Genomic DNA, 13,993 nt, shown 5'->3' on the forward strand with positions numbered 1-13,993 from the left:
TGGGGTGGGGTGGGATTATTTGTCCTCAGCCCCATCACTGAAGGGCATATAGTAAGGTTCAGCAGAGCAAGCCCTTGATAGCAGGAAATATGACGGATCATTGGATCACAGATTTAGAGCTGAAAGAGAAGGTCTAGTCCAGCTTCATTTTGCAGACAGGAAACTGGCCTGAAGGGGCTCAGACATTTATCTGAGGTCATACAACAATATTCAAACTGAGGTCCACTGCCTACAAACCCTTCACTCTCTCAACCTGTTGCCTTTGTTGCCTCTGGTGTTAACTTCTCAAGGGAATTTTTTTAAGACTATAAACTCCCTGAAGGCAGGGGCTTCCACTGGGGGGCGCAGGGTGGGGGTGGGGGTTGGCGCTGAGGGGCTGCTGAGGCTTTTAATTGTAAATAATGATGAATACGGCCCTAGTTAAGACCACCCCCTCCTCCCTCCTCCAACTTTCCTGCCTTTTGGTTCCTCTCCACCTAGTTCCTATAACCCTAAGGGCTTCTGGGTTGTTGGAGCCACCAGCCAGCCCCCTCTTAACTTTATAGGAGGTATCCTTTCGGTTAGCTCCATCACTGGGCATAGGGTATAGACATTTGAAACTCTATCAGGTTGTAGGAGTTAATGGGAGTCTGTGAAAGGGAACCTCAGCTAACAGGAATTATATATATATATGTGTGTGTGTGTGTGTGTGTGTGTGTACCTTAGAGAGGGACAGTGGTATGTCCCAGATTGGGGGAGGGGAAGAGAGGACCGTCTTGGATTACCAAAGGGCTGAGAAATGTCCGCATCTTGGAGAGTGGAGGACCCCTGGGTTACTTATAGGATATATTTGGGGTAGGGAGACCTTAGAAAGAGGCAACCTCTTTTCTTACCATCGGAATGGGCAGGCTAGTTGCATTAACCCAAAGGACTCAGGGAAGCAGGTGATTCTGATCAGATAATGTCCATGTCTTAGGGGCACTCGGTGCTGGCTCTCTTCAGTGGGGCCCCCTCCCCACCCCCCAATCCTCCTGCTTTGCCCCTTTCTGAAGATCTCCAGCTCTGTAGCGTGGGCTGAGAAAAGACTGCCCTCTCCGCCATGTGCCAGACAGTGCTTGTGCGGTCTGGCTAAGGGGCATATTGCTGGCGGGTGGGCACCTGCCTCCTCCCCCTCCCCAGGAGAGGCAGGCAGACAGGGCCAGGCGGCGGCGGCAGAAGCAGTGGCGGCTCTAGCCGCCAGCAGCAGCAGCAGCAGGAGGACAGCCGAGCTGAAATAAATCTGAGCTGGTGTGGAATGAGGGGGGATAAATATCCTCTCCCCGTGATGTGATCTTTCCAGCGGCTATTAATAGGTCTCCGGGGAGAGGGATGGGGAGGGGGGGAGGCTGCTGGGGGAGTGGGGCTGGGGCTTAAAGGGCCCACAGCCCTGGCTGCAGGAATCCTTGGCTCATGGCTCCGCTGCTCTAGCTTTGGGAAGCTTGCTGTCCATACCACCCCTGCCCCTCCCCTGCCTTCTGATGTGGGTCTGCCTCTTTCCCACTGGGGGACTGGGATGGTGGACCCTTGCCCTCTAGGTCATTTCCTAGGGAGACCTTCATAAATCAGTGATCCCAGATCTTCTTGTACCCCTGCATCATTCTCCACCTTTTGGCTGGGAAGGGGATGGGATGGTTGGGGGAAACCAGGAGTGAGCTAGGGATCGAGTTGGGATGTGGAAGGTTTGAGGGAGAAAGGGAAAAGGTCCAGGAAGAGGGGTGCCAACATGAGGACCTGGGTTTGAATTCCCTTTCCAGAGCTGGTTGGGGTGATTGGTGATTGTATGAAGGATTTATGGCAATGAAGAAGGGGTTGCCATAGAAACCAGCAAGTCCTGGGGGCCAGTGGATTGGAGACTCGAGGTGGGTACCTACCTGGGGATCTGGTTCCCATCACACTCAGAGGCTGATCTCAACCCAAAGGAGATCCTCCTCAGTCTAATGGGTCACTCGAGTAAATCAAGGCCATTGATTAGCTCGTTCCTTCTCAAGACATTTTGTTTTCTTGATGGAAACAAGGAACTATACAATCGAGTTGGCCCAAGGGCTGCCTGGGCTCTGGTTCCCTACAAGATTAACAATCCCTTCTTTCACCTTCTCTTAGGCACCTCCACCTCAGGACAGGAGCCCCCAGGATCCTGCCACCATCCCTCCGAGGCCCTCCAGCCCCAGCCAAGCCAATGCACCCAGAAAATAAACTGACCAGTCATGGCAAGACGGGGAATGGCGGGGCTCAGTCGCAGCACCAGAATGTGAGCCAAGGGCCCGCTTGTAACCTGGGCTCCAAGGGCGTGGGGGCAGGGAATCATGGGGCCAAGGCCAATCAGATCTCCCCCAGCAACTCCAGTCTGAAGAACCCCCAGGCATCTGTTCCTCCCTTTGGCTCACTCAAGGGGAAGGTGAAGAGGGAGAGGAGCGTGTCGGTGGACTCAGGGGAACAGCGGGAAGCTGGGACCCCATCCCTGGACCCAGAGGCCAAAGGTACCTACAACGTCCTGATCTAGAAGATCCTCTCTGACCTTTCCTATTGCCCTCAGCCACCAGCATCACATACTATGAGAATTGGGCATTTTCTCCTCTTTTTGCTCTGGTTTGGGGGCTGGGGTGGAATCAGGCAGGGGCTAGGAACTGGATTTTGTGGTATTATAGGTAGTGTCTCCACCTAGGCAGTACCAATCACCAATGGGGCACGTTGTAGACCATGGAATCTTAGACAAAGGGGTCTCTAGTTCTGTCTCTTCCTTCTCAGCCCACCCTGTGGGGAGGATAGGGGAAGTGTATTTATATGAGAAGTAGGGGTAGGAGAGAAAACCTGTAGGATAAAGTGTAAAATCCAGGTAGGTCCTAGCTCCCAGGAGTTTGAGTGTCCTGAACTGGTGGGAGCCATTTGGGGAAGGCACAGGGGCCTGGATGAGTAGCTGCTCCCCCCTCCCCCTTCTTCCCCCCCAGTCCTAATTGGAAACAGTTGTGGTCAGGATTATTCTATGCTTGGTATTGGGTGGGGGGGAGGGGCGCTGGGCGGCTTTAGCTTTGGAGAAAAATCAGAAACAAATGGTAGTATGTTGGGGGCCAGTGGCATGGGGGCGGAGTGGGAGACTGGCATGGTTCCCACAACAGTCTGGGCAGTGCCAACAAACTTGAGTAGAGAAGAAGGGAACAGAGATTGGGAGTGAACTGGGTGAATGCCCAGGACTTTAGAAACAGACGCTAACATCTCTCCCTTCCTTCTACCCACTGCTGCTGCCCTTCTGGCTTCCCTGGACAGAGGTAGCACCAAGGAGTAAGCGTCGCTGTGTGCTGGAGAGGAAGCAGCCATACAGTGGGGACGAATGGTGTTCGGGGCCTGACAGCGATGATGAGGACAAGCCCATTGGGACCACCCATAGTGAGTTCCCATTTGGGCAAGGATGCGGACCTTCAGATAGATGAAAAAAAAGGGTCCTTAGCCTTTGCCCTGTGTGGGTGGGGGAGGGGGCTTTGGGGAAAAGAGGCCCCCAATCTGTTCCCACAAGGGATGAGACTTCATCTTCAGCTAAGGTATTAATTAGAAATAGAGGCCAGGACCCTCGTGAGGATCCCCCATCCAACCACGTCGAGTCTTGGAGCTGGGAAGAGTAGGTGACAGGCCAGCTTTACCTAGAACCCTTTGGTGTCAGACCTAGAGATGCCCAGAACCAACACTCCCCTAAGACTCTCCCCTTCTACGTTCTCCCCTTCTGGCTTTCAAGGTACCCAAAGGGGCAAGTCTTCCCCCCACCTCTCCCAGTAAAGACCCCATCTCAGAAGAACCGCATGCCAGCTCCCTCTCCTACTGCTGCCCCAACACACTGGTTGTCATCCTGCACATCCCTAGTCCTCAGTTTCCCATTGGGGATGATGACTCACCCTTATCCCTGGAAAGCCTGAGTAGCCACCTTGGATTCTTGGCCTGTGCTGCCACCTGCTGGTTTGGTCAGGGAGGGCAGTGTTGGCTCATGCTTTTCTTCGAGATAGGACAAGCTGGTTCCACTGGTTTGAGAGCCCTAGTCAGGGGTTCGGCTCTTTAGTTCCACTGTGTTCCTGGGCACCAATTGCTTTCTTCTAACCACCTCAGAGATGACTCCTAAAAATCACAAGGGATACTTGCAGTTTGTGTGGCAGGACCAATACAGAATTGTTTTTCCTCATTACTGTAGAGTGCCTGTTATATATAATAGGCATTTAGTAAATGCCTGATGATTTATTGATTGACTCTATCGTTCATTCAGTCTATATTGAGTGCATGGATAAGACATTCCTTCAGGACAAGGACCTTACAAAGGAGTTGGGGAGAAAAGATTTTCACATGTAAAGATGATTAACATTTGTCCCCTGCTAGCCTGTGAGCTCTGTGATGTCTGTCCATGATCAGGTTTTTTCTAAACACCCGGAAGAGTAGGCATTTTAACAAATGTTTGCTGAATGAATGAACCAGAAGACGAGACTACTTCTGTGCGTGTTGTCAAACACAAATAGAAACATCTTGGAAAGCCACAAAGGAATATTATTGATGTTTCATTGTGTTTCTTATGTTAAACATTTCCCAATTACATTTTGATCTCGTTCTAGCTGCTAGGACCCAAGTTTGACACCTTTGTGGTACAGGCAGCAGGGTCACCATGGTTAGTGTGGGCAGGCTTGTTTGAGGAGATGAGTCTCAGGCCAGGCTGCAGTGCAGGATCTGGCATGGATACAAAGGAGGAGGTGGGGATCCTGTACATCCCAGGTTATATACAAAGATGAAAAGCCTTCCCATCCTTCAAGCTCACTTCTATGATGCCTTCCATAGTTTCCCTTTTGCCTCAGCCAGCAGTAATCTTCCTCTCTCACACTCTTTGGATATTCCTAGGTGCTTGTTTCCCTCCTGGCACCTACAGAGTTCTCATTCAGATCCTAATCATTCATTCTCTCTCTCTCTCTCTCTCTCTCTCTCTCTCTCTCTCTCTCTCTCTCTCTCTCTCTCTCTCCCTCTCCCCCTCTGTCTCCCTCTCCCCCTCTGTCTCCCTCTCCCCCTCTGTCTCCCTCTCTCTCCCTCTCGTCTTCATATTTCTTAAGTGCAGGTGCCATATTTTTATTTATCTCAGTACCTTCTCCAGTATTTGGCTTAACGCCTTGCATGTCATCCATTTAGGACACGTTTGTTGATTTAAAGGATGTTGTTGTGAACCACTGTTAGGAGGTGATAGACTCTGAACAGTTCTTCTCCTCTTGGGGTGGTTTGGCACCCAGCCATCCGTACTCTCATGTTTCCCCTCACCACCACAATGCTCGTGATTAGCTTGTTTGTGAAGTGACTGAATGAAATTAAGAGAATTATGGAACAGACATTTTCTCTTTGCTGGTCTACGTTGAAGTAAAAACTGTGATCCCGACTGCATTAGCATTGTTCAAACACAGATCTCCCTCCAATTTTCTCAGTCCATGTCATGGCTATGAAAGTCTAATAACACCTCATATCCCACAGGGCTATTAACTTGTTTCATCCTCACTATATTCCCAGAAAGCATAGAGTAGGCATTACTATCCCTGTTGTATAGAAGAGAAAAACCAAAGTATATAGAGTTCACATGACTTCCTCAAGGTCACGTAGTAAATCACAGAGAGGAACTGGACCTGGAACTTCATTTTCCTGAGTTCTAGATCAGGGTTCTGCCTACTCTGCCTCACTTTGCTCTTTCTTGCTTCCTCTCTCCTCACTTAGTCATCTGTGGCTTGATCGATTGGAGTACAGTATATATACACATAAATACACACGTGGTTGGGGCAGCTAGGTGGTGCAGTGAGTAGAGCACCTGCCCTGGAGTCAGGAGGACCTGAGTTCAAATCCGGCCTCAGACATTTGACACACTTACTAGCTGTGTGACCTTGGGCAAGTCACTTAACCCCAGTTGCCCTGCCTTCCCCCCTCCAAAAAAAAGCAAACCGAAACAAAAAAAAAATAAGCACATGCTGAAGCCGCCATCCCTTCTCTCTCTACCATGGTGACCACTTATCAAAAACTGGCCAAGAGAAAGCAGGTGAAATAGCAAACGGCATTGTAAACACTTAGGGTGTTTGTGGCCAGATTGTTGCTATGAGCTAGTTAGGAGAAGGCGTCTTAACCGCTTGTCATAGGTCCAGCCTGGTTTTGATTAGTAAGCAGTGATCTTCCCCCAGCTCCAGTCTCCCTTAGTACCTTACTTCTGGGTACCCATTATCCCCCTTCGTGGAGCTGCTGGGGCAGAGGTTGCTAGCCTGCTCACCTCTTTCTCTTCTCCTCTTGTCCTGTTGCAGATTGTAATGTAGCAGACCCAGCCATGGCCACTACACAGCTAGGCCCAGGTCCAGCCCCACCACCACCTCTCAGTGAGAGTAGTGCTCCCGGGCCCCCCCATGGCCCTCCAGCTGGCCTTCGGCCAGAGGGCCCTAGTGGCCTGGGAGGCCCGGGAAAGCCGGCTGCTCAGTTTGTCTATGTCTTCACCACCCACCTGGCAAACACGTAAGTGCTGCTGGGGGGAATGCTTCTGTTCTGTCCAGCCCCTGCGCTGATGTCTTAGCGAGTCACTTGGGGGCTAGTCACTGGGACTAGCATGGACAACATGGGAAGGTCAGCTTGGGGAGGGCAGGGCTTTCCTTCTAGGTACAGTTAGCCCCTCATCACTCTTTTCTTTTGGCATTTCTCCCTCCCCCTCCCCCACTCCATGACAATCCAGGGCAGCTGAGGCAGTGTTGCAAGGCCGAGTTGATTCCATTCTGGCCTACCACCAGCAAAATGTACCCCGTGCCAAACTTGACCAGGTGAGTGTTTTTAAGGCCTAGAGATGGGCCCAATCTAGAACCTTTCCTAGGAGGTGGGCATGAGGGTACAGTACCGGGGGAAAGCCTAATACTCTCTGGGAGGTGGGTTCCTTTGCCTATTGCCTTTCACCTCATACTCTGCTTTTGTTGTCCCATAGGCTCCAAAGGTGCCACCAACATCAGAAGCACTTCCCTTGAGCACAGCCTCAGCAGGCACCCCCCAGTCCCAGCCACCTCCCCTACCACCGCCTCCACCACCCCCTGGCAGTGCCCCCCCAGCTCTGCCTGCCTCCCTGCCTCCAGAGGGGCCACCTGAGGATACACACAGGGATCTAACACCCAATTCTGTGGGTGCCACCAGTAGCAACGCGACAGGGGGAACCCACCCCAACACCCCTACGGCTGCCACTGCCACAAACCCCATGGCCCCAGGAGGGGACCCTGGTGGTGCCCCCGGAGGTCCCACCTTGTTAGGGGAGGGCACTCCCACAGGCAATGGGCAGAGAGCCCTGACTGGCTCAGAGGGCCTCTCAAAGGAACAGCTGGAACACCGGGAGCGCTCGTTACAGACGCTGCGTGACATTGAGCGGCTGTTGCTTCGAAGCGGAGAGACTGAGCCTTTTCTCAAGGGCCCACCAGGGCCTGCAGGTGAGGGGGGGCCTCCAGCACCAGTGCCCCCAGCACCCCAGCAACCCCCAGCACCTCCCCCTGGGGGACTGAAGAAGTATGAAGAGCCCCTGCAGTCTATGATTTCCCAGACCCAGAGCCTAGGAGGCCCTGGGCTGGAGCATGAGGTTCCAGGTCACCACCCAGGCAGTGACATGGGGCAGCAGATGAACATTATGATGCAGCGGCTGAGCCAGGACAGTCTGACACCTGAACAGGTGGCCTGGCGCAAGCTGCAGGAGGAATATTATGAGGAGAAGAGACGGAAAGAGGAGCAGATTGGCCTCCATGGGGGACGACCCCTGCAGGAGATGATGCTGTCCCAGGGCATGGGGGGCATGATGGTCCGGGGCCCCCCACCTCCTTACCATAGTAAACCTGGGGACCAGTGGCCTCCAGGCATGGGGGCCCAGCTTCGGGGACCCATGGATGTCCAGGACCCAATGCAGCTCCGAGGAGGGCACCCATTCCCTGGACCTCGTTTCCCTGGCAACCAGATGCAACGGGTATCCGGGTTTGGAGGTATGCAAAGCATGCCTATGGATGTGCCGATGAACGCCATGCAGAGGCCTGTGAGGCCAGGCATGGGCTGGACGGAAGACTTGCCCCCGATGGGGGGGCCAGGCAACTTTGTGCAGGGGGCAGTGCCCTATCCCGGTGGGCAGAGTGAGGCAGAAAGATTCATGACCCCAAGGGCACGTGAGGAGCTGTTGCGGCACCAGTTACTGGAGAAGCGGACGATGGGGATGCAGCGCCCTCTGGGCATGGCGGGCAGCTCCATGGGACAGAGCATAGAGATGGAGCGTATGATGCAGGCCCACCGGCAGATGGAACCGACCATGTTTCCTGGGCAGATGGCGGGTGGAGAGGGCCTGGCGGGGGCCCCCATGAGCATGGAATTTGGGGGCAGTCGGGGTCTCCTGAGCCCTCCCATGGGGCAGTCTGGCCTGAGGGATGTGGATGCCCCCATGGGGCCTGGCAATTTAAACATGAACATGAATGTCAACATGAACATGAACATGAATCTCAATGTGCAGATGACCCCTCAGCAGCAGATGCTGATGTCCCAGAAGATGCGGGGCCCTGCAGACATGATGGGCCCTCAAGGCCTGGCTCCTGAGGAGCTGGCCCGTGTCCGGGCCCAGAATGGTAGTGGCATGATGGGGGCACCCCAGAAGATGCTTATGCCCTCCCAGTTCCCCAACCAGGGCCAACAGGGCTTCTCTGGTGGGCAAGGACCCTACCCTGGCATGCCTCAGGACATGGGTAGTGCCCCAGACATGTTCAGCCCTGATCAGGGCTCAATGCCAGTGGGCAACCTGGGTACCACGAGGCTCAGTCACATGCCCCTTCCCCCAGCACCGAACCCTCCACCTCCCGCACCCATGCACCCAGCCCCAGCTAGGGGGCTAGGCCGACGGCCCTCAGACCTCACCATCAGTATTAACCAAATGGGCTCACCGGGCATGGGTCACCTGAAATCACCTACGCTTAGTCAGGTGCACTCACCTTTGGTCACTTCACCTTCTGCCAACCTCAAGTCGCCCCAGACGCCCTCTCAGATGGTGCCTCTGCCTTCTGCGAACCCCCCAGGACCCCTCAAATCTCCCCAGGTCCTCAGCTCTTCCCTTAGTGTCCGTTCACCTACCGGCTCACCCAGCCGGCTCAAGTCTCCCTCCATGGCGGTGCCCTCCCCAGGCTGGGTGCCTTCGCCTAAGACAGCCATGCCAAGTCCAGGAGTCAACCAGAATAAGCAGCCACCTCTCAACTTGAACTCTTCCAATACCATGAGCAATCTGGAGCAAGGTGAGTTGTTGTCAGGGCCCAGACAGGGAGAGGCATTGCTCATTGCTCACGTGGGTCTGGAGGCTGATCTGAGATGGTTATCCTAGAAGCACTAGACAGGGAGAGATTCCAAAGGGGAGGTTGATTTGCTTCAGAGCCAGAAACGCATAGGACCGTGGAGCCTAGAGCTGGAAGGCCTCTTGGTAAATTGTCATCATACGTGTGAGGAAATTGAGGCCCAGAGAATTTAGAAGGTTTGTCCAAAGTTATACACAGGTGGCAAATGGCAAAGCCAGGGTTCAATCCTGACTCCAGATCCAGTGGCCCTTCTGCTACCTTGTTAATTTTCCAATGGCTGGAGGTAGGAAGGATGTGCACCTTCATCTCCCGGTTGTTGAAGGGGAGACATTAGCATAATCCTGGCCCTTTTAGAACTTCTGAGATAACACCTTGGGATCCGTCTTTGAAAAGCAACAGTGGGTGTCTGTGGGGTAAGATTGTTGAGTACATGAAGATATCAAGTCAGTAGGGATGGTAGCGGTGGTCAGGCTGGTACTGCGGGATGAAGGGAAGTGATCCTTGCTCGATCTCTGGGACGCCTTCCAGAGGCATCATCTCTTTCTCTCCTCTCTCCTGTAGGTGCCCTCCCTCCCAGCGGCCCTCGGAGTAGCTCCTCTGCCCCACCTGCCAATCCACCCGGAGGCATCATGAATCCCAGCCTGCCTTTTACTTCCTCCCCGGATCCTACCCCCTCCCAGAACCCTTTGTCGCTGATGATGTCTCAGATGTCCAAATATGCCATGCCCAGCTCCACCCCCCTATACCACAACGCTATCAAGACCATTGCCACCTCGGATGACGAGCTCCTGCCTGATAGGCCTATGCTTCCACCAGGGACCATGCCAGGTGGGAAACCAGCAGTCTTGGAGCCTTGGCCTTTTGGCTCTGGCACCCTGAGGCAGAATAGGAGGGAAGGAATTTTGGCTGTTCACAACCTTAGATGGAGTGAATGGGCTGGGAGAGGATAATGCCCCCTACCACATGGGGTACAGATGAGCTATGAATTACGGCGATGCAGGAATAACCATTAATAATCCTTAAAATTCACATGGGGCTTTTCCCTCCAAAGGCACAGATAGAGAGATGTAGATATAGATATCTGTATGTATATATGATTATACGTGTGTGTATGTGTATGTGTATAAAATCATTGTGTTGAGTCATTTCACTTGTGTACAGCTCTTGGTGACCCCATTTGGGATCTTCTTGGCAAAGATACCGGAGTGGTTGGCCATTTCCTTCTCCAGCTCAATTTACGGATGAGGAAACTGAGGCAAATAGAGTTAAATGACTTTCCCAGGGTCACGCAGTATCTGAGGCCAGATTTGAACTCAGGTCCTCCTGACTCCAGGGCCAGCACTCTATCCACTGTGGCACCTAGTTGCCCAAAATATAAAATTAAGTAACACATTTTATACATATGTATGTATGCATTTGAACCTTTGAAGAGCTCTGACAATCAGGGAGGGACAGGGCCGTTTCTTCTCACTATTATGGACAGGATATTTGAGGTCCAAAGAGGCTACTTGCTGCTGTCCTGGGGAGAATAAGAATCAGAACCCTAAAAGCCAACCACACCAATCTGGAGGGAGATGGCCAGTGGGTGCTGGGTCTCATCGAGGACGAGGGAAGAGATGGCGGATGGAGGCTGGAAGGGTTGGCTGTTTCCCTCTCCTAACACAGAAGGCGTCTATGACCCCTTGTCCTTTCCTTTCAGGGATCAACACCAACCAGCCTAACCAGTTGCACCTGAACTCGGCAGCTGCTCAGAGCCCCATAGGCATGAACCTGCCTGGCCAACAGCCCCTGTCTCATGAGCCCCCGCCTGCCATGCTGCCGTCACCCAACCCGATGGGCTCCAACATTCCGCTGCACCCCAATGCGCAGGGGCCTGGTGGCCCCCCCCCGAACTCCATGATGATGCCCCCTGGTGCCCCAGACTCCCTGAACCCTCCTTGCGGCCCCATGCCCAACGCATCCCAAATGATGTCCTCTAACCAGCTGGTGTTCCCCCCTCGGCTTCAGCAGCCCCATGGTGCCATGCCCCCTGGGGGAGGTGGGGGTGGGGGTCCCGGCATGCAGCAGCATTATCCACCCGGGATGCCCCTGCCCCCCGAGGACCTGCCTAGTCAACCGTCGGGCCCCATGCCACCCCAGCAGCATCTGATGGGAAAGGGGCTGGCAGGGCGAATGGGCGAGCCGTACCCTCCAGGAGTACTGCCAGGTGTGGCATCAGTGCTGAATGACCCTGAGCTGAGTGAGGTGATCCGACCCACCCCAACAGGCATTCCTGAATTCGACCTGTCCCGGATTATTCCCTCGGAGAAACCCAGCAGCACCCTGCAATACTTCCCCAAAAGCGAGAACCAGCCTCCCAAAACTCAGCCCCCCAACCTTCACCTCATGAACCTTCAGAACATGATGGCTGAGCAGACCCCTTCCCGGCCCCCCAACATCCCAGGTCAGCAGGGTGTCCAGAGGGGTCTCAACATGTCCATGTGCCATCCCGGACAGATGCCCTTATTGGGCAGGACAGGTGTGCCCCCACAGCAAGGCATGATGCCCCATGGCCTCCATCAGGGGGTCATGTCCCCCCCTCAAGGCCTCATGGCCCAGCAGAATTTCATGCTGATGAAACAGAGGGGTGTAGGGGGGGAGGTATACAGTCAACCCCCCCATATGCTGTCTCCCCAAGGTTCCCTAATGGGCCCCCCACCCCAGCAGAACCTTATGGTGTCCCACCCCCTGCGACAGCGCAGTGTGTCTCTGGACAGCCAGATGGGCTACCTCCCTGGTCCTGGCAACATGGCCAACCTACCCTTCTAGCCAGCTTGGGATAGGGAGGTGGGGCACATGGGTACAGGAGGTGGGAGGATCTGGTATGGAAATTTTTACAAACTTTTAAAAACATCCCCTGCAACTTTTGAATGGCCTAGTGTCATAGGGTGGGGGGGTGGGGGGCCTTGTGTGTTGGAGTGGCATCTGTGGAAACCAGATAATGCTGTTGGCTTGGGGTGAAATAGTTGGGGTGGGAGGGGGGTATGGTTAATTTTGGTTTGGGTTTTTACTCGGTTTCAGCCCCCAGGACTCCCTTTCTTCCTCCCCTTTTTTCCCTATTCCAATTTCTTGGGAGTTTTTTGGTCTCACTCTCCTCCCCCCTTGTTGGTTACTCAGCATCAGTGAGTTAACATGTGTTTGTTGGTCCCAAACTGTTCTGGGAGGAGGGTGAGAGCTATCCAGGAAGGAGAAGATATGGTTTGTCTTCTTCCTTTTCTGCTTTGGTCTCTTTGTCTTTCTGACTTGCCGCCTCTAGGTCTCTGTCTCTCTCAAGTCTCTTGGTTCTCCTCTCTTGCTGCCCCCCTCCCCTTTTCCTGCTGTCTTCCCATCCCACCACTGCCTCAGATTCCCCAGTGGTGTAGCTGATGCCTCTGTTCTCTCCTTCCACCCCTTCGATTCTCCCATGCAGACAGGTGGGTGGATGTCATTGGCCGTCATCGCTGTAAATAAGGCCTGCGCTTTGTGCCGGTGTGTGCGTGTGCTGTATTTCTGTATTTTAATAGTCGACTCGGAAAAAATGGAAAAAAGAAATCCCCCCTTCCCTAACCTGTGTTCTCCCTCCCAGCCCACCCCCAAGAAAACCCAACCCTCTGACATCTCTCACAGGGACATGCAAACACCCACACTCACCATTTGCAGAAAGGTCTCTAGGGCGGGGTCACACCCTCCAAGAGCATAGTGGCCCCATACCTTCCTGCTTTCCAAATGTGCTTCAGGCTCTCCAGGCAGGCTTCCATCCTGGGGGCACCCTGCAGGCTGGATGAGGATTCTGGGAGTCCTGAAACCTGACTACACTGCTGAGACATTCAGGGGCCACATGTATTGGAATGTGTGCGTCTCCCTTGTGTCTCCCCTTCCCCAAGTCACACATCCGGGGTGTCTGCCCCTGCTACCTCTCCTCCCACTACATCTTAACCCCAGCTTAAAGCTTCTCCAGAATGGAGATGCCAGAGTAGGGCCCTTGGGCTTCCCATTGAGTCCCTCCTAAGTTCCATCTGGGATCACGGAAGATTTTTCTCTCCCCATCCTGATGGCTTGGGATCCTTGAGTCCCCCCCACCCCACCCTAGGTATGGAACAGGTTGTCATAGTGCCAGCAAGAACTGCCCCCTGCTGGAGCTGGTCTTGTTGCTTAAGACCATGGGACTGTGCCACACACCAATGTCCTCCTGAAGCCACCCCCCACTTCCTCTTACTAAAGGAGGAAGGAAAAGAGGGGAAGTCTTTGAGTCACTACCCCACCCCCACCATGGGGACTGTCTAAGCAGGAAAAGCCTCATGGGTCCCTTCCAGTCATTGAGTTAATTGGCCATTGGCCCTCCTGTACCCGAAGCCTTTGTAGGCTCAAAGTCCCCCTTCTCCCTTCCCCACCCCCAAAGAGTCTCCTGTCCCTTTTCTTCTAAGTGACCTCTCCCCATCCTCCCAAGCAGGGCAAAGCTCTTGGGAGGTTGGGGGGACAGGCACAGTGAATCAAAAGCCATAGACAGCTGTGTGTTTTGTCTCCCATTCGCCCTAAAAAAGGAACCTTTTTTTCTCCTTTCCTGCCTTCAGGGAAGGCATTTTGTGCTGAGGGCCAATTCCAGAAGGAGAGGTGTCTCTTCCCCTTGGGATACATGC

General features: G+C 53.7%; 1 protein-coding gene across 1 annotated transcript in view; it reads left to right on the forward strand.

Annotated features, from left to right (window-relative positions):
- BCL9L (BCL9 like) overlaps nt 1–12,228 on the forward strand; it is a 32,328-nt gene extending 20,100 nt beyond the window's left edge. Inside the window, exons 2-8 of the mRNA XM_036747081.1 lie at nt 2,119–2,495; nt 3,280–3,399; nt 6,306–6,510; nt 6,725–6,809; nt 6,968–9,281; nt 9,900–10,166; nt 11,038–12,228. Of these exons, the coding sequence (XP_036602976.1) occupies nt 2,195–2,495; nt 3,280–3,399; nt 6,306–6,510; nt 6,725–6,809; nt 6,968–9,281; nt 9,900–10,166; nt 11,038–12,146 (4,401 nt within the window). The 5' untranslated portion in view covers nt 2,119–2,194 and the 3' untranslated portion in view covers nt 12,147–12,228. The remainder of the gene's footprint in view (nt 1–2,118; nt 2,496–3,279; nt 3,400–6,305; nt 6,511–6,724; nt 6,810–6,967; nt 9,282–9,899; nt 10,167–11,037) is intronic.
- Nucleotides 12,229–13,993: the final 1,765 nt, after the last annotated feature.

Source organism: Trichosurus vulpecula, chromosome 2, assembly GCF_011100635.1.
Source record: "Trichosurus vulpecula isolate mTriVul1 chromosome 2, mTriVul1.pri, whole genome shotgun sequence".
NCBI lineage: Eukaryota > Metazoa > Chordata > Mammalia > Diprotodontia > Phalangeridae > Trichosurus > Trichosurus vulpecula.